The sequence below is a fragment of the Aulostomus chinensis genome, chromosome 8 (genome assembly GCF_037954235.1).
Source record: "Aulostomus chinensis isolate RoL2024-O1b breed Wild chromosome 8, RoL_Achi_v1.0, whole genome shotgun sequence".
NCBI classification, from domain to species: Eukaryota; Metazoa; Chordata; class Actinopteri; order Syngnathiformes; family Aulostomidae; genus Aulostomus; species Aulostomus chinensis.
Genome location: NC_141327.1, coordinates 11,979,114 through 12,006,163, shown reverse-complemented (window position 1 = coordinate 12,006,163; position 27,050 = coordinate 11,979,114). Strand labels below are relative to the sequence as shown.

General features: G+C 41.6%; 3 protein-coding genes across 4 annotated transcripts; all 3 read right to left on the bottom strand.

Annotated features, from left to right (window-relative positions):
• Nucleotides 1–554: 554 nt before the first annotated feature.
• LOC147257179 (CMRF35-like molecule 1) lies at nt 555–5,752 on the bottom strand. Of its 2 annotated transcripts, XR_015117456.1 has the most exons (8): nt 5,614–5,752; nt 5,445–5,501; nt 3,575–3,895; nt 2,981–3,100; nt 2,802–2,894; nt 2,574–2,593; nt 2,082–2,469; nt 555–836 (listed from the first exon to the last, which is right to left on the bottom strand). XR_015117456.1 is itself a non-coding variant. In XM_086210120.1 (7 exons), exons 1-7 carry the CDS (start codon nt 5,651–5,653, stop codon nt 2,188–2,190), a joined length of 933 nt encoding a protein of 310 aa, XP_086066246.1. In that variant the 5' UTR covers nt 5,654–5,752; the 3' UTR covers nt 1,859–2,187. The 2 variants fall into 2 exon arrangements, 1 of the variants encoding a protein (XP_086066246.1); XM_086210120.1 differs by lacking the exon at nt 555–836 and having other exon boundaries at nt 1,859–2,469.
• Nucleotides 5,753–6,112: 360 nt separating this feature from the next.
• LOC147257178 (uncharacterized) lies at nt 6,113–12,077 on the bottom strand. The gene is made up of 5 exons (XM_086210119.1): nt 11,681–12,077; nt 11,155–11,466; nt 10,869–10,934; nt 10,680–10,787; nt 6,113–7,238 (listed from the first exon to the last, which is right to left on the bottom strand). Exons 1-5 carry the CDS (start codon nt 11,727–11,729, stop codon nt 6,910–6,912), a joined length of 864 nt encoding a protein of 287 aa, XP_086066245.1. The 5' UTR covers nt 11,730–12,077; the 3' UTR covers nt 6,113–6,909.
• A 239-nt stretch (nt 12,078–12,316) lies between these two features.
• LOC147257177 (uncharacterized) lies at nt 12,317–18,536 on the bottom strand. The gene is made up of 5 exons (XM_086210118.1): nt 18,413–18,536; nt 18,003–18,326; nt 16,313–16,354; nt 14,630–14,757; nt 12,317–14,545 (listed from the first exon to the last, which is right to left on the bottom strand). Exons 1-5 carry the CDS (start codon nt 18,477–18,479, stop codon nt 14,231–14,233), a joined length of 876 nt encoding a protein of 291 aa, XP_086066244.1. The 5' UTR covers nt 18,480–18,536; the 3' UTR covers nt 12,317–14,230.
• Between the last annotated feature and the right edge of the window lie 8,514 nt (nt 18,537–27,050).

Here is a 27,050-nt window from a genome sequence, read left to right as displayed (position 1 = left end):
CACAAAAACTATGAATTTGCTTCACCTGCTTCTCCTTTTCAATCCAAAACATGACTAATTAGGAGAAAGGAGGAGGACATGCAGTCTTTGACCTACATATTATTTACTTAACTGGAATTGTACTCAAACAAACCTGGATGATTACAATTAAACTGTGATCAAGACCATACAACACCTCACTTCATACATTCTATGTTGTTGCATGTTGGGATGCAAGATGATATTTTTGGGTTGTTTTTTTTGCCAATTTGTTGTTTTACAAAATAGCCCTTATTGACATACTCACACTTTACATGTGGATTAGTACTTTACATATTTTGTACATGCTGAAAGACACAAGGAATCGTTGTGCACCTGAAAAAGTAACAATCGTCATTATTTCCAAAAACACATTCAAAAGCCCATAAAAAACAATACATCTACTGCATTTATTCAAGCAACAGATGAGGAGCAAAGAGGGAGAAACTTGAAGTCAGTGTCAAATATGAACACTCGCTTAGTTTTCTCATCAACTCAACATATGAAAAAATTACCAATATCTATCAATACCGACAATGTGCAGATGTTAACTTGTGTAATGCTACAGATGTGCTTCAGCCAACTGGTCCTGTCTCGAGACAAAAACCACATCATCAGTTCTATGTGTAATGTAAATCTAATGTAATGCAAATTGTTACTTCTTGATGCATGTATTAATATTTATGGAGTGCAGTCATCCCAGCAGTTAATCATGGATTTCCTTGTACTGCAGCAGTCTCCTCATCTCTGTCTAATATCCCCCTTTTAATTATTAAGCAGCTGGTCTGTCTCGTGTCACGTGTGATCAATGGCTCCCCCTGAAGAGAGACAAAAACATTTAATTGCAAAACAACACCAGAACATCTAATTTAATACCAAAAACTATTCAATTATGCTTACAAACTATACAAATATAGAGGTTCTATGTGAGAGTTAATCGCCTGCTGGTCTTCAGTTGAACCACAAGGGGCGCTGCAGAACGACACACGATGCAAAGCAGCAAAATCATATTCTTTTCTGAGGAGGAGCCAATATGCAGCTGCCCCATGACCCGCAAGCTTCAGTGTCACAGGTTATGCATTAGAAAAATGCAAAACGAATGAAAATGGACCTTTTCAAGTATTAAACCTGTGAGAGGACATGTGGGTTGAGTCTGGAGATGCACGGGTTCAACCTGTTTCACCTTTCCCTTTCAACATGAGAGTTTTTGAAGAAGAAAAAAAAGAGTAACTGAATCATGTGATGAATGAGTAATACACAAGTATTTCCTGAATATAATCCTAACAAGGGTGAGTTTCAAAGATCCAGCATGGATGCGTCATAACAAGCTTGCTGAATCTGCAAATTCATATGATGGTGATGTCAATCATCAGCTAAAGTCAGCAGTTTAACCACAACCAATAATCCACAAGTTCCTTCTTCTAAGTGTTTACTATTTTTTTGACCTGTGAAAAGTCACATGGTTGCTACAATACAGCATTAGATTTTATTCCGCACATTTGAGGGAAAAGAACATTGATATTCATATTTACATATTAGAGGCCACAAGCCTACACTAAATGTTAATTAGCTTTGGAGAATTACTGTGAAGTGTTGCTAAATTAAATTAAATTACACGCATAGCAGGCTGTAACTGTGTAAAAATGATTTCGTTGTCTTGTAGATTTTACTCTAAGTAGCCTATTCGGTTAAGTAATTTTAACTAGACGCATTTGGAATAAGATAAATATACTCTTGTAAAGTAAAATCAAGGGATGCTGCTTTTTTGTATTTCTAGAACATTGAATAAACCCAATGCAATCGAAGAGTTTTAAATTCATTTGCTGTTTAATTCACTCTCAGATCAAACTTTATTGCAGACTCACAAGACAAGAGACAGTCAGCAAAACATAAAACCAAATTTGATGATCAAATTTAGGAGCACGGTTCAGGGAAACTTCCTTTGATTAATAAAAACGTATGCCAGCATAAAGAATCGGGAGGTCAAGGTGAATGTTTTCAGTGTAAATTCAAAAGTACTCAATAGTTAAATATAATTAATGTGTGCTTAAGGTGTGTCTTACTTGCATTGAGTTTCCTCTCTGATGGTGTACCAGCAGTGCTACAGAGGGTTAAACAAACATGAATGTTCTCCTCGGTGTGTAGCCTCAAAGAGAAGGGCCGACTCTTTCATGGCTCCCTTGCTGTCACTGTCGAGTAGAGAGTCTGTCCTGCAGGTGGGGCGGTACCCTGGATCCTAGAGGAGTCGTCACACCAGGCACTATTTGTCTCAGGAAGTAAGTTGGACTCTGTCAAGATGCTGCCTGTCTCCCCCTGGAAAGCGATGCTAGCGTAGAGGATCTGCTCTGTGGGAAGGCTGGCGGTGGCATAAACAGACAGCAGCGTGTTTCCTGCGTCCGTCTGCGGGGCCTGCAGCTGCAGCTCATCATAGAGGTGATTGCCATCAATTCCCTGCAAAAGACAAGGGCAGTGGTGGGCTACATGCAGATGTTTCAGTCAGATGCAAATTCACAAACACACACATACACAAACTCGATATTACGTCCAGCACTTACTTCCTGTTCTGATGATCTTCCTGCAGAGCAACAAGCATGACAAAGAACATTTGAATAGAAAGAAACCACAATGTGATCGTCAGGTTTTTATTTAGTTACTTCACAAAATCAAGTGATGTTTTTTTTCCCCGTTACATCATCAACTTGACATTACGCCCTCAGTAGTAAAGATGGTGAATTCAAAGGAAAAGCTTTATGAAGCAACCTACAAACATTCCGCCCCCTCACCTTGTTTCCTGTTGCATTTGTGTCGATACAGGATAAAAAGACCCACGACAATCACCAACAACGCAGCACACACCACTACACCCACGATGATATCTGTAACCCAGAGGCATCAAGGCACTGTGTATCAGTGTGTGCTGTTACAGGGTGTTTGGGTGCAGAGGACAAAGAGATGAGGTCACCTTGGTCAACATGGGGTTTTGTCTGGTTTGTCGTTGAAGATGTAGTCCATGAGCGAACCGGTGCTTGTGTGTCTTGCAGAGCAGGACTGGCTGATATCTCACCCCCGGTGTTATTGTCAACTGTGGAAAAGGATGCAACAGAAAGCCATGTGTGTTTAGCTTAAAGCTAATGGTGTCCCGTAGCCACCAACAACGAACAACGCCAAAACTGTCCCAAAAAGACGCTAAATGTTCAGTAATCCACAAACACTTTGATTTGAGCAAAAAACAAACTTAACCCCCTCCAGTTTGGCTACTTGAAAGGTGAATTTTACCTTTCACTTCCCCCATCCACCATGTTAAGTGAAATTAACATTTTTTTTACACAATTCTGCTGAGAGGCAATCAGACAAACGTCACTGACATTATGACTTCCTTGGTGGAAAGGAACAAGGGCAGTTTTGGCAGTTTCTCCAACATGATGAGTTTGTCTAATGTCAACCCAGTCTAAAAAAAAATAACCTCAGATTACTGCTGCCACTTTCTCTCAGAGAACTAAATCTAGTTTGTGTATGTGAGCTGATGTCGTGAAAAATTTAAAGCAGATTGACTCACGCATAACATTCAGGTGGACCTCAAGTAAACACATCGTGGAACCCGTGGCATTCAGAGTTGAACAGCGGTACCTTCCACTATCCTCCCGAGTCAGTTTGGAAAGTGTCACATTGTAGAGTCCCTGCCGTTTGTTGTCTGTCAGAGAAAACCTATCCAGTCTTGTGTAATTTGATAAGTGAATTGATACAACATTTTTGCAGTTTGAATTGTTTTCTTCTTTGCAGAAATGTTTGGTGTTGCCTTTTTCAGCCGTGGGATATTTGCACCTGATGGTGACTGAGCCTCCGACGTTTGCCTCCAGATTCACAGGAGTTTTGTCACCTGTCAGAAAATTATAAGATGACGGAAGGTAAAATTGAAGGCTGACATTTTCCTAGAGCCTGAAAGACAGATATGAATTCCATTAATTGCAATTAAGTTGCAATTCAAACCTGTTCACACAATCATCTTTAATCACCCAAAGGCAGTTTTGTTTTGATGATAATTAGGAACCTATTGGTGATGAACTGTATTTTTGACATTTCTTATAGAGAGCACGCTGAGTCATACTCTTAAAAACAAGTTCATCGCTTTTAATCGACGTCGTAATTTGTTTATTTTCTGTTAATTTTTGTGGCAAATGCTAATTAGATTAGCCGCAAATGCTCATAGTAAGGCAGTCGAGAAAATTGTTTCAAAAGTCATCCAATACTCTCCAAAATAATTTTTGCCTTCAGTTTTAAAACTAGCAGTTGCTGTAAATAAATTGCTGAAAATCACAAGATGTTATTTTATCGGTACCCACAACTTTGCCAGCCTCCCGTCTCACTCTCTCAGCTGTCTAATCCTGTAGGTCCACTTCTGTTTATATTCTGTTTCAGACCCAACAAGGTCAGGGTCTTGATGTGTCCAGAATGAATTCTCCTCATCTACTCTCACAAAGTCACCCATGATTAGAAACCGCAGTCACTTTTGTAGTTGTCAACATTTTGTTTGCTGACTGAAGACGGGGCTTTTGAGTTGACGTTTTGCTGAGCACTTGTACTCACGGGCAATAAGTGTAGTTCCTAAAAAAAAAGTAACCATAAAACTCTGGTGACATAGTGACATCTAGTGTTTTCAGCGTGATACAGGTATTTCTGTCTAGTAGTAGTCAATGTTTCAGCCCATGCTTGAATGCAGCACACGCACACACACGCACACGCACACACACGCACACACACACACACACACACACACACAGGCATTTTATGCCACAGCTGTTCCAGTGAGCTACTGTAGCATAAACAATAGAGGCTTGACCCACCTAAATGGCGCAGGGCCATAATGGAAACTGATTAATTACACTCGTGTTGAAGTTAAGAGCGTCCAATCGACCCAAACTAACAACAGCAAAACTGTCTTTAAAAAAAATATTTACCTTCGAAATTCATATTCAAATGGATGCTGTGAAAAGGGCTTTTTTTCCCCTTTATTTAGCACCAAAAAAAATCAATCCAACGAAGATATAAGCATGTGCCAGGAAGACCAAATTAACCCAGGGGCCCTTTAACAACAATTTTTTACAAGTGGAGTTCGATGTAGACAGGAAACAAAGACAAATCTAAAAGAACATAACACAAAAAATCTCAGAAAAAAGACGAAGTGGAGTGACTACCGTTAAAAAAAAGACCTCAGAGTAAATATAGATGGTACACAAAGGGGGGGGACCCCAAAACTTTTCACTAAAATCGAGTGAAACGGCAATATAATTCTATTGCAAATAGAAACACTGGAATAAAGTTTTTTTCGAATGTCCTATATTTGTCATCCAATAAAACAAACGTCTTCATCCAACTCATATGCATATGTTTTCTCCAGGATAATTTACATTCAGCTTCACTGTACTTACATTTAATGCTGCCTGCTTGAGGTCTGGCATTCTGCTGCGTAGCTGACAACACGCTGGCTGTCATGAAGCAGATGAGAAAGTCATCGTGACGCTCAAGTTTTGTTTTGTTGTTGTTGTTTTTACCAAAATACTTTTCAGATTCATCAACATTCATCAAGAATCATTTTACCTGCCACCAAGTAGACGCTGATCGTCAGTGATACTCTCATCGTCTCCACTGGGCTTCCCCACGGCACCGAAGTTGAAATTGGATTTAATAAAATAACTTCTGATGTAACTTCTCCTTTTTTTAAAAGCACGTTATTGCACCTAACTTTTTGGAGCATTTGCATAGTATTTTAGAATGAGGATGTGGCACCTTCATGCTGAGACTAAGATCCAGAAACAGAGAGAGGGAAGCAATACGAGACAGATGAGGACTCACTTCAGAGTAACTGGTCCTCGTGTGTGCTGGATGCAAAACCAGTGACATAATATGGCAGGAGAGAAGCCTGAAGCCCAGTACAATTAAGACCTATACGCTGCTGTCTGATAATGATACGGTATGATGTCATTTCATCATTGAATAAATATCTCTGTGTACGTATCTCATTAAAGTCATTAGCTCAAAGTTAGAGTCAAGTCTCTGCATGCGAACGAAGTGAATCATGCAAAATTAAAGTGTGGACATCAAAATTAAAAATGTTTATCAGTTGTAAGAATAAAAAATATAAAAGACAATTGCATATGTAGAGTACATACCTTTCAGAAAATACAGTGTTTCCTTTTTTTGAATTTTAAAACCAAACCCAAGAGTCACGAGTTTAAATGTTACATTTTGATATGAAAGCACAGCTGCATGATCAACATGGACAGAACAGAAAAAAAAGTATGGCCACCTCATTAATTAATTTTTGTTTAATTTTATTTTGTCCAGCAAAAAGTTATAGTTACTCAGTTTGTCTTTTTTTTTTTTTTTTTTTTAATTTTCCCTGAATACCTTTCCGGCTGTAATGTGTACATCTTCAGGTGCTGTTAAACTGCTCCACCGTCTGTTCAGAGTCTGGCAGCTACTTGAAAACTGCTGAGTGTTTGCAACAAATAAACATTTTGCAATTAAACTCTCAGTAAATTTGCTCCAAATCATCTACGTTACGTAAACCCAAGCGTTTGTTGTTTCTAAGAAACGTAACTGAAACACCACAGCGAAGCAGGAAGTTGTGGACTAAACCAGATTTAGTCAGAATAGTGACTTTTAGTCCTGCCCGCTGGCCTCTTCCTTTGCTTCATATCACTTTCTCGTTTTCTTTCTTAGTGCGAATGTGTGTGTGTACAGTATGTGCGTGTGTGTGTGTGTGTGTGTGTGTGTGTGTGTGTGTGTGTGTGTGTGTTTTCTCCTTTACATTACTCGACATGAATTAATTGATAATTTAATAAGCAATTCACGAGAGTGTGTAGAAGTAGTGAGTACACAGGAAGAGGAGTATTAAGGCCAGACATCAGCGTAGACGACTGTTGCCATGCGCTGGATGGGAGAGGATGTCAAACGTTCACTCGGAGGGGTGACGGCGCTGCCCCTGTTGAAGCTGACAGTGGAGTAGACCGGACCTTCTGGTGGAAGCTGAGACGAAACGTTGGAGTAAATATTGTCTGCGCAGCCTTGGTGCCGATCAGCTGATGACGACAGGAAGCTGCTGTTAGTTCTGCTCCCTGTTGCGTGATCGTCTTTGGCTGTCGAAGAGGACGTGGTCGTATCTGCTTGTGCTTTCTGTTCAAGGCGGGACATTTTTGCAGAGGTGGTGTCATGGCCCTTTCCTGCGTGAAAAGTGACGGTACAATAAGATCATCTGGAAATACCTGTGGCACGACAACAACATGTAATTAATCATTGTTTATTTCAACCGTTAAAAAAAGACGGGCATGTCGCTGCTGGTTGATGGTGGATTAAAATCAGTTCACATTGGAGGAAATAAATCAATGTAAAATAACAACACAAAATAAATCAATTTCTTAATTATACAAAAAGTTAGAATATAAATCCTTCTTTTTGTGCTCTGTTGCTTGCACAACTCTTGCTTCGTGGTCAGGTGGTCCTTGATTACAAGGTGTGTTTTGAGGTGAGAGCCCATACAGTGTGGATCGACGTGATCTCGAACCAAACCGTGTCCGTGTAGACTACCTGCTCCGGCATGAACACAACCGCTCACACACTTGCCTGTCTACATTTCACCAAGCTCAGAACCTCCAGATGTTCAACTGTAAAACTCCCAAGCTGAAGAACAAACGGAAGCCAGATGTAAATTTTTGTTTGGTCTCAGTGGTCCAGTGATTTATAAAATAACTCAGTCAGCTCAGGCGTCCGATGACCGGAGGACAAAATATGCCGTCTACACCGTCCCCATTCCTTTTCCCCCAATCCTTTCCGCCACGTTCAAACGTGACTGTTTCGGATTCGTTTCAGTTTAGTTTTGTAGGTTTTCATGTCAACTTGTAAAGTAGTACCAATCTCACACCAGCTATTCTGGCAAGTATTTTGTTACTGTGCAGCGCGATGACATGAACAGAAGCAGGTAATTATGGACTTTGTTAACTTCTCTCTGCCCTTGCTGGCACTGATATACTGACCCCTGACCCTGTCACATCTGTCCCTACGCGGCCCCTATCTGAGCATATTCCTGCTCGAAAAGCTCTCCGTCAGAAAGACCCCTTCTGACGAAAGCATCTTTCAGACAGACACCTTCAGCCACAGAACTCGTGGGAAGTTGTGTAAAGCGTTACAGATAGCAACACAGTTAGTTTCAGGCTACTCGCTAATGAAGATGAAAAGATTGCACACACTGGGGTTAAATTCTAGTAATCAATTTCAGTTGTTTTTGTTCTTGTTTTGGATTACTTCCAACTTTTATGTATACTTCTCTGCTTGATCAGTTTTTGTAAGCCATATGACTGTACTTGGTTAGGTTTCTGAAAGAGTAAAACTGAACCTTATCAAAACAGTCATCGAGAGTTCCAGACATTTTCAGTTCGAGCAACTCCCTGGGTCCCATGTGCCCCCCCCCCCACCATAGGAAACAAAGAAATGAGGCCTTTGCATGAGTCAGAACATGACACTCAACCCAAACAGCCAAAGGTTGTCCAAGAACTGAACAACTTGTTCATTCTGCCTGCTAATAGGACTTTTCTCTCTGTTTTGTCAAGATGAATTCAAGAGGAGGTTCATCATCCTTCTTGTGCACAACGATGTTCATTTTTTGGAACTCATCTACAGGCTCTGTCATGCGACACTGACTCTCATTTGGTCCAAAGTGGTTAGGGTGTTTTCAGAGACACTGTTTTTCTTACCCTGGTGAGACCATCCTTATCTTGTGAGCTAAAAAGTTGAGCTATGCAGCTAACCCTCCAGTCTAAAACCCCTGTAAGAGGGTGGAGTACGTGGTTTGACGGACAAACACTTTCAGCCAATCAGCTTAGCAAATCATGTGACACCATCATATGCCAAATTCAGGAAGAAGAGCGGCCAAAATATTCTTTTAAGTGAAAAAATTGCTTCAAGTACTGCTCTTGCTTGATTGCTGTTATTGAGTCTTAATTCCCTCCTATCAGGCTGCACCAGTAGGTCCCTAAAGACTCTCCAGCTGGTCCAGAACACTGCTGCCCGTGTGTTGACTAGAACTAGTAGAAGAGACCATGTTTCTCCTGTACTGGCTTCTCTGCATTGGCTCCCTGTCCAATTTAGAATAGAATTCAAAATTCTCCTTCTAACATACAAAGTCCTCAACAGTCAGGCTCCTTCATACCTGACAGAGCTCATAGTCCCTTATTATCCAGCTAGAACCCTTCGCTCCCAGGATGCAGGGTTACTGGTGGTTCCTAGAGTCTCTAAAATTAGAATGGGAGCCAGAGCCTTCAGCTATCAGGCTCCCCTCCTGTGGAACCGTCTCCCAGTTTTGGTCCAGGATGCAGACCCCCTCTCTACCTTTAAGAGCAGACTTAAGACCTGCCTTTTTGATCAGGCTTATAGTTAGGTCTGGCTTAGGCTGGCCCTTAGATATACTGCTATAGGCTTAGACTGCTGGGGGATCTCCCATGATGTACTGGGCTTCTCTCTCCTCCTCTCTGTCCTCCTATATGTGTCATATATAAACTATACTCATACATGTTACTAACTCCTCTTCTTCTCCGGAGCCTTCAGGCTCCCCTCATCCCAGATCCCAGGTGCTGCAGGAGGAGGCTGCAGACCTGAAGAGGCTCAAGCTGCCACCCGTAGCTCCACCTGCTCACCGTTCCTGCCTGTTAAAAGAAAGGTTTTTGCTGTCGCTGTTGCAGGATGTGCTGCTCATGGAGAATTGTTGGGTGTAAATTCATTGAAGGAGTGTGGTACTGGACCTGCTCTACTGGAAAAGTGTCAGGAGATAACTTTTGTTGTGATTCCATCCATCCATCATCGTCTTCCGCTTATTCCTTACTAGTAAGGGTCGCGGAGGGGCTGGAGCCTATCCCAGCATCTACGGGCGAGAGGCGGGGTTCACCCTGGACAGGTCGCCAGTCCATCGCAGGGCCAACATACAGAGACAAACAACCATTCACACTCACATTCATACCTACGGTCAATTTAGAGAATCCAATTAGCCTAGTCCCCAAATTGCATGTCTTTGGATGGTGGGAGGAAGCTGGAGTACCACAGAGAACCCACGCAGGCACAGGGAGAACATGGAGACTCCACACAGAAAGATCCCACGCCCAAGCCGGGACTCGAACCGGGAACCTTCTTGCTGTGAGGCCACAGTGCTGACCACTGCACCACCGTGCAGCCTTTGTTGTGATTTGGCGCGATATAAATAAAATTGACTTGACTTGACTTGACTGGTACTCCAGCTTCCTCCCACAGTCCAAAGACATCAAGAGAGGACGAGGCTGATTGATACTCTAAATTGACTGTAGGTGTGACTGTGAGTGTGAATGGTTGTCTGTCTCTATGTGTTGGTCCTGTGATGGACTGGTGACCTGTCCAGGGTGAAACCTGCCTCTCGCCTGAAGGCTGCTGGGATAGGCTCCACCCCCCTCGTGACCCTTAACAGGAATAAGTGGTAGAAAAATAGATGGATGGACGGAAATTTTTACTTCTTTTGTTTTAAATTCATCTCATGTTTGTCTATTTCTAGGTAGTTGAGGGTTTGTTGTCGGAACAGGTAGCTGATAGGCAGGGTGCTTTTTTTTCCTGGGTATATATTGTTAGACATATAAGTTTCTCTTTACCTTGAAACACTCTGATGTTTCTTTTTCGTTGTCCCAAGAATATTAGCAGGATTACTGCCAGGGCCAACAGGACCACTCCAAAGCCTGCTGTGACATACACCATCCTCTCTGAAAAAAGAGACAAAATCATTGTTTTTGTCTATTGCAGACATACACATGCACCGGGTACCAGCTGAGATAGCTGCTTACGAGAGGATGACGTATTTACAATACTATTCGCATCAGTCTTGACATTCTCAGGCTCCTTTTTTTTACCTGAAAACAGAAGTTTAAAATAAGAGAAATTAGACATGAAGATGATCAGATCATGTGAGGAATGTTCCAGGTCTTTTCTGTCAGGTTTGAGGCTAAATTATGGTTCTCACTTCTTAACTGGAATTTCTGTAAGTTACAAAGAACATGATTGTGAATGAAAATGTTGTGAAAGGTTGGTCGTGTGTTTGTGTGAGCGTCGTTCATCATACAATCAACTCACCCTCAATGACTGTGAGGACTACTTTATTGTAAGTGTCCATCCCAACTCTGTCTATTGCACACCAGTAAATTCCTGAGTCAGCAATGGTCAGACGAGAGATTTCAATAAAGAAAGTGTTACCATTATCTTTGATACTGTATCTCCCCTTTGAATTCATCTTTTTTCCTTTGCTGCTTATGAGGATGTCCTCATTAATACAGTCACCCTTGCAGAAATATTTAATGTTGGAAAATGCGTTGGAGTGAGAACATTTAATTTTGATGTCCTTTCCCAACTCTCCTGTCAGTGGCACAGTATCAACCCCCAATAACCCTGTGACAAAAACAAAAAAACAGGATAGCAAAGTTAAGATTACAATTCAGCTACGCTGTAAAAGACATTGGTTTTGCTTTCCCTTTGCTACTACCTGAATTTGTCTGACTTGGCATTCTAGGTAGCGTTTAAAAAAAGTAAATTACATTCACCTGAGAAATCTCAGGAAAGACATACAAAAACAGAAACAAAAGAACAAAACAAATCACCTTACCTCCCAGAAGAAATGCTAAAATGATGAAAATTAGCTCCATGCTCCTCATACGCTTTGACAATGTAACTCTGGCTTTTTCACATCTCTTTGTCACTCCCTCAAATAACTTCTTTGTTCTGCTTTCTCTTGCAACTTCCTCTGTGAACGTGTCTCTCTCAAAACCTCTTCAATGTATGAGCAATCAACAAGCCGCTCCATTACCTTGCACAGTAGAGGCTTTGAAGTCAATAACTGAGGAATAAAAGTGTGATCAAATATTAATACGGTTTATTTTTGCTCAGATATATGATACAGCTAAGTAGTACAAAATGAAGCCAATCTGGTCTTGTTAAATGCTGAGATCCCGAGTGACATAGCTAAGCTGTGTCTTGTGTGTGTGTGTGTGCGTGCGTGCGTGCGTGTGTGTGTGTGTGCGTGGGTGGGTGGGTGGGAGTATATGTGCAAGACATTGCATGTCCTCTTGAAATAGCAAGACACAGCAAAAAAAGAGATCATGTGACCTTCAAAGCTTCAAAATTTCTTTCATTTAAACACAGTAAAGGAGATTTATTGTTGCAGTTGTGGTTCTTATTCCACCTGATGGCAAAATCTCTCTGCCGACTCACTTATATTTGAGATCATGACCATAGACATAAAAAATGAAGGATCCTTTTGGGGCACTGAACTAGGTATAATTTTAAAAGAAACAACCAAATTACTTCAGTACATCTGTATGTTAAATTGATGGAAAAAAAAAGTTCTTTGCAATATTTGTAATATAAAATGCAAAGCTAGAGATGACAACACATCTAATATGATCTAACAAAGTGGTCAAACACAAAATATGTTAAAAAGTTGACATATACACACTCAAAGTAGAGATGGAAAATACCACAGATTCTCTCTATATTCTAACGGCTTTCTCAGATTAAGGTGTGGAGGAAAGTGCAACTTCTGTCTTGAAAAAACATCACACTGCTCTTGCTCAGCATCACAATTTATTCCCTGGAAATACTCCTAAAGATGGTCTAGGGAGGAGCAGAAGGTTGTTTCATGATAAAAAGTGATGCTGAGCAAAAGCAGGGTACATAAAGAAGGTAAATAGTTGTATTGTAAACAGTGAATATCAGTAATAGTGAAAACATCTTCTCCGTTGAGAGAGGCTGTCAGTGGCATGATATGCTCTTCTTTAAAAGAAGAAAAACTCTCCAATTCTCGTGTAACAGAGGCTACAGCAGCATCGACGCTAACCTCTTCCCCAGCCAACGACGTGGTTCAAATGAATAGTCACTTCTCCCTGTCTTATCAGCTAAACCCCAGCCATATTTCACTGCTATTACAAGAGCACTCACTGGTGGTTCAGACACATATCAGACTCATGAAAATTGACTGGATGGTTTATTGTGTGAGCTTGTGACATCTCAATCTCCCGGAACAAGCAGCCTGGCAAGACGACTGCCTGAGGGCCCGACCCTAAGCTTAGCACAAGCTGGTGCTCCATCAAGCTCAAGCGTCACTGCTAGTTTCAAGCAGGCGCATATGACATTTCCACGCCCTTGCCCTTTGACTAGCAAATGAACTTGCGGTCAATCCGTGGCAGTGGATGTTAAAGTATGTAAATAAGTTGCGGTCTGGTGCAACCATGGTGCATTGCTATTTTGGGACACAAGAAAATGTTTGCACCATTGACCAAAAAGAGGCTGGTCAATGGTGTTACGTGTGAAGTGTTATTTAAAGGGTGCATCAGTCAGATAAGCGGGTGTGATGATTTTGCAACACTGCTCTATTGATGCCTAAAAACATGGAAACGTTGACAGCCACCTCCTCTGTGTCCTGCTTGACTTCCGATGGCTTTGGTGGATGCCTGCTGCTCCCTCATGTAAATATAAGATGTGTTGGTATGTGTTCACCTGGTGAGGAAGTCTGTTTGGTCAGATTCGAAGTGCTCACCTCTCCAGGGTTGAAATGTGTGGACCACTCAAATATCAACACGCAAAGTCTCTGTCTGTCCTGGACATACTCTGGGATTTGCTCTCTGATTACACACCTTCTAAATATCACAATGAGCCTGAACACGCCCCAAATGCATGGCTCACACAGAGCACAATCGGCCAACTGCTTGGTGCCATACAGCGCTTGAATAGGGCCTTTATGCTGCCAATCATAAGGCTTCTCACTTTCTTTTGTTTTCACATTTCTTTTTCCCCCCTCTTTCTCTCTCTTCTTAGTATCAGATACAAATTGGATTTTAAAAGAATAAAATGACGCAAAATTTATTAAATCTGCGTTTTCACGTTGGGATAGATTTTCAAAAGGAAACATGAGAGTCATATTGTTTTCAGTGTTGATCGGCCAATCCCTATTCAGCTGCGGCTGCAGCACAACGGGACTGCTGAGTGATGACAAAACTTTAAATGAGACATCAAGATCTTCGGGTTTTCAGTTGACTAGTTAGCTAGAAGTAAAAACCAAAAAAAGTTGGGTGAGGGCAACAAATTTCAGGCAGTGGTAGCAGCTCAAACACGAACACTACCAAACACGTTCACAACAAAGTGAAGGAAACATGGCGAATCAGTTGATCTGGTCTCTGATCCCAGGAGGTGCCCCTTTAGGACTACTGCTTGCATGAAGGTGGTGATAGATGTGTTCCTCTATCCCGTTAACATCCAGATGTTGGTAGTGGCAGGAACACCTCGAAGCATCTACATCAATGTATTCAGAGAGGCCGAAGCTGACAACAGACTCCCGGTACTGTGCCGTGAGGTGGGGGCAGAGGCCAGGCTGTGACACACCTGGAGGGGCCAAACACTTTCGAGCCGAAGAGCCACACTGGCATTCAGGTTCAATCCAAACACCGGGCTTCATGGTCTCATAGTCAGAAGACACCTTTAGGGTGAGAATATGATCAGAAGATTCTATCAATAAAAAATGATGAGTATTTATTGGATAATGTTTCTGTGGTGAACAAACCTCTCTGTTCTGACGTGTGCCTGATCTCCGGCATTTCATAGCCAGCAGCAGACAGATCGTAAACAGACACACAAAGAGTAACGCAGTCATACATGTCACCATGATCAGAAACAGTGGCAGGGTATGCTCTGTGGGAGGGAAGGAAAACTGATGTTCAGGATTCACAATGACTGGTCTGACCTGTTTTTTCCTTCTGGGCCTAAACAGAGAGGTTTCCAGAACTGCTAGCATGTTTGCAGACTTCAAAAAACATGGAGTTAGATAGGAGGGTGGTAGTCATATAGAGAGCAGGTGCACACTCAAAAATATGGATGTGAGACAAGAATCGCTTTGCACACACGAGTTCACTTTTGAAAACAGTCCCTCAGAATTCCTGTGTTTGTTTTTAAGAGGTCAGAAGGACAGATTTTGATCATAAAGGGTACACGTTGTCCTTCAAAAGGGTTTGACTTCACTGACTGAAGTTTTTTGCTTTTCAGAGCAAAACCAAGAAGAGATTGAAATACTGCAATAATTAGCTTAGTGTTTTGATAGAAGTTAGTTCATCAGTGTTATCCAGAATTATCTTAAGTACACAACATGTGTACATTTACATCATTGTTTACATCATGTTACAACCAGCAAAGGAGATTATGTGATCACAAATGGGTGTTGATCTGTTTGCTGGTTGGTTTTAATGAAATTGGTAAGTTAGGGGCAGTTGTATTTCACCCCATATGCACACCACCCTCTGGCCAGACTGTTTAGTCTGTCAGAGGTGGTCATTTATGGAATACACGGGCCATTACAGTTAGGGAACGCCCCTCAAACAGTTCCTTTAAAACTCAGCTGAAGGGCTGGCCAGAATCCAACCAGACTTGTACCCACGTCAAGCTGTCTCTCTCTCTCTATTTCTCACTCAAGCACACACGCTCACACACACACACACACACACACACACACGCATGCGCGCGCGGAGGTTGCCCTATATGATTATTAATCTACCTACATTTACACTCACATACATGGATGAGATGGAATTAGGTACAAAATAAAAACTGTATAGCACTCGATTCTACGATTAAATTAGAAGTGATTAAGTCAACAAGTCGCTCTGGATCAGATCGTTGTAACTGGATCAACTTCACGTCTTCTGGGCCATCAGCTGGATACACAGTCACTATTACATTTTTATAGCCAGGTATGTTGGTGATGGTATGTCTATATACTCTCTCCTCATAGCCGACTTTGTGAAGTCATTCTTTCTCCAAGTAGTCCAGTGCTGTTTTGTACTTTAATCCATCTCTCTACTGTAGGTGAGTGTAAATGTATGTAGATTTATATCATATGGGATGACCTCAGTTTTAAACATGGTTTTGATACGTATAGCAAACATATTGATCAATCAAGTCTTATAAAAGTGTGTGTGTATGAGTGTGTCTGTGTGTGCGTGCATGTGAACGTGTGCAAAACATTGCATTTCCTCTTGAAATAGCAAAACTGAGATTATGTTAATTTGGAAACATCGTTTCTTTCATTCAAACACAGTAAAGATGTTTTGATGCAGTTTTGTTTATAAAAATGAAGGTACCTCAGTCGAGCATTGAACTCGATGTACTTTTAGAGAGATATTGGTGACAACAACAATTTGTTGACGCAAACACAAACATGAATACAGATGTCACACACACACGTATCACTTACTGTCGACTATGATGTTGTTCAGCGGGGTTGGTGGTGAAGTCACTGGAATCAACAAATACACACAAATCAAAACATACAGGGCCGTAAAATCCCTTACTCTAGTAAATAAAACCGACTGTCATGCGTTAGATTTGCAGGAGCCCTTGCTGCTGTCAGAAGGAGCCAAAAAGATGCTTTGATTAAATTCTGCATGAGTAGTAATTTGCAATAACTTCTACTTCAGAGGTGGAGTGTACCTGAGTAGAAATACGTTAAACATTTCAAAAATTACACTTGGTTACTTATATGAATATGTATTTTTGACTTAAAGGTGAACTAAGCGTTGTTGCATGGTTACAGCGCGATTTCATTTTTGTCCAAAATCACAGGCATCTCCCCTTGATCCGCTAGCTGCCTGCCCCCTGAACACACCATGAAAAAGTCCAGTCTCTGGAGACAACACAGGGCTCACACAGGGCAAACAAACGCTGAGCGCACAGGATGACATAACAAACCACGTTCCAGCCAATCACCGACAAGATGGTTGGGGGTGGGGCGTGGATACATTGGGGAGTAAGCAGAGGCAATTGAGTCGCGTAGTAGCAAGCTGCCTGATAGCTGGATGGCGTCGAACAACTCAACGCATCCACCTTGGGAAATGGCCGAGGCACGACCAACGACAAGACGCTCAGATGAATATTTGGCGAGAATAAGTGTCTCTTTTGCATGAGCTCATAAAATAATTTTCATTATATCAGCTTTAACTCATAACCTAATATCGGAAAGATTTTGTATAAAGACTTAGAATATAAATTTACTTAGCAAACAGTTGGCGTTAGCTCATTCATCTTAGCGGCGTTAGCACAGCACAGGTCCACTCTCAATGTCAATGTGGGTTGATGACATTTACAGAAACAAGGGGGGAGGGGCGAACTTACAACGAACGTCAACGGACGTGACGTCAAACAGCAAAGCTTAGCGCACCTTTCAGTCCCATTACATTTTTAATGAAGGAAATAAACCTTTTACTTTCGCCTCCCACTGCTTTGAAATTTCATTGAAATCCCCTTTCCGAACAAGGTTTATGCTCAAATAAGGAAGTGTTGTGTAAAAATATTAACAACTAATTGAAAATGTGGAAATGATTTATTAGTTAACTGACACATGGCTGTTTTTTTTCAAGTTTCACAATTGTTCCAGGTTCCAAATTAGGTAAGTTAAATGAAAAAGGGTGAAAACTGTCTAACTAGAAATAAATATTTTACCTTAACAAAGATATCTATATCGCTGAACATAAAGACACCTACGGTGAACATGCCACCTCACTTAGTTTTATGAGTAAATCACTGAAATCATAAGCGAAAATAAAATCACAGGAAAATCATCATAGTTATCATAGTTGCGTTCAAACATTTGCAAGGTCCAAATTTATCTACTGTAAATCTATGATTAGAACTTAATATTTTCACTCGAGAACCTAAAAAAGGAACCTCTACTTTCATCCAAGTGCGCACATTTGTGTAGCTCTCTTTTACTTTAGCAAATTAATAGAAATAATAAACTTGGACATATATGATCATTAGTTTTGATTTACTGCAAGAATGTCTAGATTATTTTAAGATAAAGTGGACGTATCAGGATTAAATCTGAGATTTCCGTTCTGTAGGTCAGTAACAGGTTAGTATGTGTGTTGTGACACTGTGTACAGTACCTGTGGAAACATTCAGCTGTATGATACAGGTAGGATTGGAGTGGCGGCTAACATCCACACCACACAAGTACATCCCTCTGTCCTCTGGGACGAGTGCCTCCACCCTCACAATGAAAAAGCCTCCTGTGGTGTTGTCGAACAGAGAGAATCGTCCATGTTTCACCCAGGTGTTGTGTTTTTCTGTCTGCATCAAGTTGTTGGAGCACAAATCGATGCGGCAGAAAAACTTGTCTTTGCTCCTCAGTTCTTCTGGATATTCACATACGAAGTCGACGCTCTGACCCTCCAAACCAAGAACTGCTCTGGTTTTGTTACTGATCACAGCTGTTTGTCAAAATAACCTGTGTTAGTTGCAGAAAACTGAACTCAATATAAACGTCTATTGAACAGAATCACAGCGTGCGGCCCACCTTGGATTTGTAGAATCGTAATGATGCCGACTGTAGTTGCTCTCAATGAGATCCAGGACTCTTCCATTGTCCTTCAGAACACACAGTCAAACTCTTCCTCAGCTACCCACTCCGGCAGTAACCTGGAATAAAGATCGTCATGTGAATTTGTGTGTTTAAACCTCTTCCTCTTTCAGGACAAACTGAGTCCACGCACAACCATCGATCTATGAAAGTAAAATCATGGCCTCCAAAAGTGGCAACTCCTTGTTTCCTTAAAACGGTGTTCACACATCCACCCAGAAATCTAATGAACTGTACAGCAGCAATCCAACCCTCCTCTCAGCGACCTCTGAATCTGCACATGCTGGAACCGTGCAACAGCAGGCATGCATCAGAGACAAGTATATCCTAAATTCCTGTTCTCCACCAGCACTGCAGTTTTATACAGGGCCCTAACCCGGAACCTTCTTGCTGTGAGGCGACTGTGCAAACCCCTGCACCACCGTGCTGCCCCCTATTCATGATCATTATACTAAATTTAGTAAATTTTAGTAATCCTATTAATCTCTTTGAGCTTTTAAAGGATTTTGATCCTCTTCATACGTGAATTCCCTATTTTTGACCAAACGTTGTTTGTTTGCACTTGTCAATTGTATTTTCTTTGTCTTAGCAAGCGCAAAGTTTTCAGCAGCCCACAAGAAGGTCTTGGTTTTGTGTGTTCTAGTACTGTAGCCGTTTGGGATCTGTGCCTGCTGGGAATGGACTGATTGATGGACGATGGATTATTTGCACAACGGGATCAGCTATCCACGTAAAAGTTTTAGATTTTGCTAAGTGGAGGAAGCATTGGACTGTACTTGTGAATTTAATAACAATAGTTAGAATTACTGGAGAGGAAACTGTGAGCTTTCACGCAAAACAGTCAGAAGGACACTGTAGGGAACTGGACCCCATCCCTGTATAGCAGGAGGACCATGACCAGTGTCTTTAGCTTTTTTTACACGACATGGAAGGTTAAGCTGCAGTAGCATCATAGGAGTGAAAGTATGTTAGAAGCATGATAGTATTTCATTTTGATCAATGAACAGAAATCTTTGACGTGATTTTCAGTCATTTTGTGCTCGACTGATGCTTGTAAAGAAACCTTGGAGCCACTAAAGTGTTACTGAATGAAGGTCTGTAGACTGGAGTGGAGGGAGGATTCAGGCATTTAATGATTCAAATCTTTTTACTGTAGATACTGTACTTTTTACTGCACTTTTTACTTAGGCTCCTTGCTTGGTTTAAGAAAACATGCTGCCTGGTATCTAACAGATTTTTCAGATTCTTCTTTTGCTTAATCTCCCTGCATAAAAATGCATCCATCCATCGTCATCTTCCGCTTATTCCTACACATTAAGGGTTGCGGGGGGGCTGGAGCCTATCCCAGCGTCAACAGGCGAGAGGCGGGGTTCACCCTGGACAGGTCGCCAGTCCATTGCAGGGCCAACATAGAGAGACGAACAACCATTCACACTCACATTCATACCTACGGTCAATTTAGAGTATAAATCAGCCTCATCCCCAAATTGCATGTCTTTGGATGGTGGGAGGAAGCTGGAGTACCCAGAGAGAACCCACGCAGACACAGGGAGAACATGCAAACTCCACACAGAAAGATCCCGTGCCTGAGCCGGGACTCGAACCTGGAACCTTCTTGCTGTGAGGCGACAGTGCTAACCACTGCTCCACCGTGCAGCCCCATAAAAATGCACGTAAAAGCTCAAATATGCAATGTACCATCAAGTTGTAGACATCTTTTTTTTAAACTTTAGCCATTTGAATTTGCCGTGCGACATCATTTTATTATGTAGTTTTATTATCATGAAGATAAAGGACAACATGGTGAAATTTGAATCACAGGGTTCGAGTCCCGGCTCCATCACAGGATCTTTCTGTGTGGAGTCTCCATGTTCTCCCTGTTCCTGTGTGGGTTCTCTCTGGTACTCCAGCTTCCTCCCACAGTCCAAAGACATCAAGGGGGGACGAGGCTGATTGATACTCTAAATTGACTGTAGGTATGAATGTGAGTGTGAATGGTTGTCTGTCTCTATGTGTTGGCCCTGTGATGGACTGGTGACCTGTCCAGGGTGAACCCCGCCTCTCGCCTGAAGGCTGCTGGGATAGGCTCCACCCCCCATGACCCTGAACAGGATAATGGAAGGATGGATGGATGGATGGTGAAAAACCTTCTCCCCTGTCTAAGTTAGGGGCGGCAGCACAGAAGACAAAGATCATCAGCTGATGAAAACGTCCAAGACCCCACAGAACAGTAAATTTTTAACCTTTGATTCTAATTAATTTACAAGAGTGTGGGACATTTTTGAAAGCAGAGCAATGTTGAATGATTGTAACTTCTTCCATTGTAAAATATCAGTATATTTTATTCATTCTATTACTAGCAAATTATATTGTTATCATTATTGCTACTATTATTGTTCGTAGTAGTAGTAGTAGTATTGGTGTTAGTATCATGGAGGATGCAATTTAGCATAACAAACAACATTTTTGGTCAATTAGTGAATTCAATTAAAAAAGTCATCTCAGAAACAGACACTTTTAGTCAAGCATGACAAGAGTCTACCTCAACCAGTCACAGAAAAAAAGGACCAACATCAGGAACAACATCAGGAACAACAGCTTCACCAAGTGAATGAGACTCTCCAACAACTATACATGTACACAGTAAACGTTCATACAGTGGACAGTAACCTCCATGCCACCTGCCCCCCCCCATTCAAACTCCCTGGAAAAGGATTACAAAAACACTACAACCAGTCATGTTGGAGCTTGGAGGAAGGTCAGGAGGGAAATTGCTGAGCTGCAAAAGAAAAGATGAGGAGCTGAAGCAGCTGGCGCCAACTGAACTTCACCACCCGTTTCTTCACAATTATCCCTCTTTGCCACATCTCACTGACAACACCCGTCCTCTGTGCTACTTTGACCAGGTGACAGCAGCTGTGTCAGACACCACAGGTACAGTGGAAAACTGTTTGATGGAGACCGTAGGGTTCATCTCCCAGAGCGTGACTCAGGCAGATGTTCTGCTGTCAAAGCCCAGGACAGGACAGATTCACTGATTGGCCTCAGGTCCTGAGCAGTGAATCTCTGACTGGACGCTGCTACTGGGAGGTGGAGAGGACAGGAACTGCAGGTGCTGTAGCCGTCACATTTAAGGACGCCGGAGGAGCAAGGAGCGGCGTTGAAGGTGGACTGGGAACAAATAACCGATCCTGGGCTGTTTCCTGCGAAAACCAGTGTTATACACTGCTGCACCACAACCAGCTGAATGGCATGGTCCCAGGTCCTTTGTCATCCAGAATAGGGGTGTACCTGGATCAGCATGCAGGACAGTTGTCCTTCTACAGCATCGCTGACAATCAGACCATGAATCTGCTGTTTCATGTTGAAGCCTCCTTCCCTCAGCCTCTACATGCTGGAATCTACATGAAGTGGGTCGGAGACACGATTGAGCTGGTGGAGCCAGGGAGTCACCCAGAAGCTCAGATGAATGGCTAGGGCCTAGGATTGGGTAGGGACGGCAACCTGAAGCTGAACTAATGAAGGACAGTGTGGAAGAAGATTAGGCAAGGCAATTTTATTTGTAGAGCCCGTTTTCACAAACAGTTTGTCTCAAAGGGCTTCACATGGCATCATAACAACATCCTCTGCCCTTAGACCCTCACATCGACTGAGGAAAATCTCCATAGAAAACCCTTTTACCAGGGAAAAATCTGAGAAACCTCAGGGTGAGCAACAGAGGAGGGATCCCTCACCCAGGACGGACAGACGTGCAGTAGATGTTGTTACAGACAAGAAAACAGTTTACAATACAAAATGTGGAAAACATGGAAATGTTAATCACAGTTGAAGAAGGAAGCTTCTGGAAGGGGAGGCAGGGAGAGCAAGCCAGCTTGATGGGGGACTGGTTGGCAGACTGGTTCATGGGAGGGGAGTGCAGGCCGGTGTAACAGCTGATTAGCTGGTCCCAGACCAGCGTTACCCTTGTCCAAGGATGACGACCGTTCATCAAGGTGCCAGCGATTTTATTTTTCCAACAACACTGCAAAACATGTACAAAAGCAGTCATTCAAGAGTATCTGCTTTACATGCTGTCGTTCGAGCATCTTACGCTGTGTGACTGAGCTCACTTCCTGTGATGCCAGGATTAATGCGATAGTCAGTCTCATTGCCCAATCCGACACTGCCACCTTCTGACGTAAATGGGTATTGTCTCATAATTATTCCAGGTGCAACAGGTGAGTGTTTTCCAAGTGCCACTAAATGTTTTCAACTACATAAATGAAAAAAATAATAATAAAAAATAATACTGGGTGGACCCAGTTAATGTTACTAAGCACTAAAAGAATTCTGGACACAATTTGAACTAAGAAAATGTCCAGGGTGCCACACCAGCGTTCAAACACACCTGTCCCGGAGACAGGCAAACAGACTGCAAACACAGGCAGCACGTGGATGTTGAGCAGCCTGAGAGCAAAAACATATGTGATCGCTTCCAAAGAGTTTAGAAAACGTGATTGTAAGAAGCCCAGGAGTTCCTGACAGCAGTTACCAGAGTCCTAACTGTTTTAACTGATGTCTTTTTGCAATAATTGCAACCCCATGGCATTTTCAGTTGTAACACTAAGTTTTAATGATTGTTCATGTCTGTAAATAAAATGTATTTCTGTCTTTGGTCATGGTTGATGATGTTGAAATGACTGGCCTTATCTCTGCTGGATTGTATTCATCCAAAAAAAAAAAAAAAAATCAATTAACAAATGTGACGCTGATGGGCGGGGCTGCTCTGGTAAAACCTGTCACGAGAGTTGGTGGGATTCCTGAGCAATGATCTTCAAAACAGTTGTTGACTGCGGACGTCACATCGCTGAAGGAGCCAAACATCACCGAGCTCCTCCTTTATATACTCCTAAGTTGTACTGCAGTACTGGCTGTGCTATGACGTATTCATAGTGCTGAGTTACCACAGCGTTGTTTCATTTGATCAATCATTTCCTGATCAAAGTTTCAAACTGAGATGAGAGATTAGTGATCTGATTCAAGCAGAACGACATGGAGACCACAGCTCAAAAACTCCTTCATTATTAATTTATTTACATCACCTGGTTTCGTGAGTCTCTCTTTTTTTTAGATTTAGTCATTTTGTCAACATCTTCCTGGCTGCCACTCGACCTGATAAACCTGCAGCTCCAAGACTCCGAACTGTTACACTGGTCCGTCTGTCTTCCTTTGTTAATGGCCCTTCTCTGGCCATGATGATGCAATATATATATAAAGCGGCGTTTGCCTCGGTTTTGCTGAAAAAGCTCTTCAGTCCAGTTTTTATAATGTTAAATTTGATTTTTAAATCCAGAACTTTAAGACTTACCTCGGGCTGTTTACTGGAATTGAATTTGCTAAAAGAACACACCTTTTTGGGGGTGGAGCTTTGGTGTGTGTGTGTGTGTGGGGGGGGGGGGTTCCAGAGCCGAAGCTTTTCCAGCTTACTGCCTATTAGCTTAGTGCAATGAATGGGAGTCAGTGGTAAGTGTTAGCGTCTCTTTCAAGTCATTTAAGAAATAAATCCTGGTTTATTCAGAATGAAACCTCCTCATCCTGTCTCATGAAACCAGCCATGTATTGTAGAAAAGTTTTCTATGTCAGCTTAAGTTTTAGGTTTTGTCAAGAATCACAACACCCAGGCAGAGAAGTTTTGACTATGTGGCTGAGTCCAAATCCTGACTTGTACTTTATTTTTTGTAATACGCAACCTGAGTTAAATGAATACAGGCTAAGACTGTTACATTGGTTACAGAAAATTGGGCCCTGAGGTCAAAAAGGTTAAGAACCTCTGCTCTAAATTGACCATAGGTGTGACTGTGAGTGTGAATGGTTGTCTGTCTCTATGTGTGAAGAAAGGGAGTCAAAATAGTGCTGCACTGAAAAATATGTTCTATTTTATTACCTATTCAATAATCTGAGTGTAATTTTAAGCATTTATATGGGGATGAAGTCTCATACATGGTTTAAAAAATGAGGTGACGAGTCCTTGGCAAGGCTACGTCCCATAACTCCTTTCTTGTGAATGTCTTTTTATGATGGCAGTTCATGTTAAATAGACCGAAGTTTACTTTGTTGAATGTATGAGTCTTGTAGTGTGCTTGTACTTGTCTCATCAACATGTATGTACATCCAGGCCAGGGCCAACACATAGAGACAGACAACCATTCACACTCACACTCACACCTACGGTCAATTCAGAGTATCACTCAGCCTCGTCCGCTCTTGATGTCTTTGGACTGTGGGAGGAAGCTGGAGTACCAGAGAGAACCCACACAGGAACAGGAGAACATGCAGACTCCACACAGAAAGATCCTGTGATGGAGCCAGGACTTGAACCCAGAACCTTCTTGCTGTGTGGCCACAGTGCTGACCACTGCACCACCGTGCCGCCCATTTTTGTACAGTTCCCATTTTTTTTGGAACCTAAAAAACTAGACCTTATTTTAAATCTAACAAAATAAAGGCTACAAATGTAGCATGAGAAATATTTTGTTTAAAAAAGAAGTTTAAAATCTACAGAAAAAGTCAAGGATTAATTTGTAAAATAAAGATGTTTAAAACTACATCCCTCCACGCAGACAGCAAGAGTGTTGTTGTTTCCAGTGATAATCTTCTGATATTCAGTTCCATTTAGAGGTAAATCAGTGTGAAAGTGTGAGGAAACTGTAATTGATTATATCAATAATGTGTAATGATGTACTGATACAAACTCATGTAAAAAACAATGTTTTTGCAGTTTGTACGCTGCATTTTCTGTGGCTCTGAGACGCGATCTATACGTCAAGCTCAGCTTTATGCTCACCAACACTAGAAAGAACATGTCAACCTGTGGGAGACACCGTTCTCATTCACTGTCAATTAAATGTCCCAGAGCTCCGTCCAAAAAGAACAGGCTGATCTCAAGCTCAAATTTCTCTTTGGGGTTTTAGTTTTATGCCTGAAATAAAATCCTTGATTAGTAAAAGATGTTTTAATATTTTGGTCTATTAAATGAAATATTGCAGCAGTTTTAGCACTCATTCATCTAAAAGTGTTGATGCCTTCAAATGAGCAGCTGCTGACGAGCGGCTCAATGAAGCTGACGGCAGAGGAAGTGGGATCGTAGTTGTGGAGACGTTAAAGTCCTGCATCTGTGCTGTAGTTTGCTCACAGCCCGACGATGGCGTGGAGAGCTTTCCTGACCAAAAGTTCAAGTCTTGTTACAAAGGCTGATTTTCTACAACGATTGAAATTACAGAATAAAGTTGGAGAATTTCATCCAAAAAAAGAATTATAGAAGAGTTTGTTGTCCCGTTGATGTTCCAAAGACAGGATGAACAGTTTAATATGTCATCATAATTGCTGGCGAGTGATAATCCATATGAAAATAGAAAAAATGGAATTGTTGGTTGATATTTTTAACGTCTCTTGACTCAACACAACCTCAAAACTGACACATTAAGGATGAGGGGTGTTTTTTTGGTAGGAAACATGGAGGCTGAATAAGAGTGGTTCTGATGCCAAGAACAGCCTCATTTCCCTCCCTGGTTTCCATCCTGGTGGGAGAGTCCCCCAGTAGACCCCCCAGTTTTAAAGCTCTAAACCTACAGGGTCCAAATATCTGTCCATGTCCACTGACGTTCAACCAGAACAGTCAGGCCCCTCTGCTCTTGGTCGTTTGCACGCTGCACTTTTAATTACTTGTTAATCCAAGTCATCCATGACTCTCCTAGCATAAAAAAACATCATTTTACAAAATTCAGACTGGAATAAAAAGAAAAGTAAATTAAGTAGAAGTATTAAAGTAAATCGATGATGAAGTCATGAAATCATTTGTTGGGGACAGTTGACAAAGAATGAAAAGACTCCTTTCTTTGTTGAAGTTTTATTGAAATATATTTCACATATTTATATTTCATGTATGGTTTCACTAAAACCAAACCTTGAAAAATGTCGTTGTAATTTAAATTAAAGATCCAAGACAAACTACAAAAATGAACTCTACAGAGATAGAAGGAAAAGTGCTCAGCCTCATGTCCTGGGTGTATTTCAGGAAACCAGAACTCTCAATTCTGTTTTCGTCTCCAACGCGTCCAGATTATCTCTTAATATCAGGAAATGCGAACTCCCCCCAATACACACAAGCTCTGAATCTACGACCGCTTCAACTGATGTTAAATCTGAAGTCAAACACTTCGGATTAACGATACCTAAAAATGTATTTTGAAAAGAAAGCATTCATATTTCTCACCGTATATCAGCGATGATCAGCTTACTGTTTTTGTCAGAATCACTTTGTCTAAAGCGGAAGGTGTTTCCAGACTGATCCTTTCCACTCCCTGAACATTTCCTCTAAAAATAGGAAGAAAGCAAACACAGTTATTTTCCAGTTCTTGTGGAGGAATAAAACACAGGACATCAGAAGATCTCAGCTTGTTAGGAGACGGACAAAGGTGGATTAAAGCTGCAGAATTCAAGTCTATGGTCGGCGCATTTAGAGGGAACTGGATAAAAGCCTGTCTGTCACAGCATTTCACAGGATTTATTCATGATTTAAAGATTCATTATTCACGTA

Excerpts from the sequence above, each read along its gene's own strand:
- LOC147257177 (XM_086210118.1), bottom strand. The coding sequence starts at position 18,479 with ATGGAAGAGTCCTGGATCTCATTGAGAGCAACTACAGTCGGCATCATT. Across the intron at positions 16,355-18,002 it reads ACAGCTGAATGTTTCCACAG|TGACTTCACCACCAACCCCG; the intron begins GTACTGTACACA and ends TGTTGATTCCAG. Across the intron at positions 14,758-16,312 it reads GAACAACATCATAGTCGACA|AGCATACCCTGCCACTGTTT; the intron begins GTAAGTGATACG and ends TCCCTCCCACAG.
- LOC147257179 (XM_086210120.1), bottom strand. The coding sequence starts at position 5,653 with ATGAGAGTATCACTGACGATCAGCGTCTACTTGGTGGCAG. Across the intron at positions 3,896-5,444 it reads TCAAGCAGGCAGCATTAAAT|GTGACAAAACTCCTGTGAAT; the intron begins GTAAGTACAGTG and ends ATTTTCTGACAG. Across the intron at positions 2,594-2,801 it reads CAAATGCAACAGGAAACAAG|GAAGATCATCAGAACAGGAA; the intron begins GTGAGGGGGCGG and ends GTTGCTCTGCAG.
- LOC147257178 (XM_086210119.1), bottom strand. The coding sequence starts at position 11,729 with ATGAGGAGCATGGAGCTAATTTTCATCATTTTAGCATTTCTTCTGGGA. Across the intron at positions 10,935-11,154 it reads AGTCCTCACAGTCATTGAGG|GTAAAAAAAAGGAGCCTGAG; the intron begins GTGAGTTGATTG and ends TTCTGTTTTCAG. Across the intron at positions 10,788-10,868 it reads TGTAAATACGTCATCCTCTC|AGAGGATGGTGTATGTCACA; the intron begins GTAAGCAGCTAT and ends CTCTTTTTTCAG.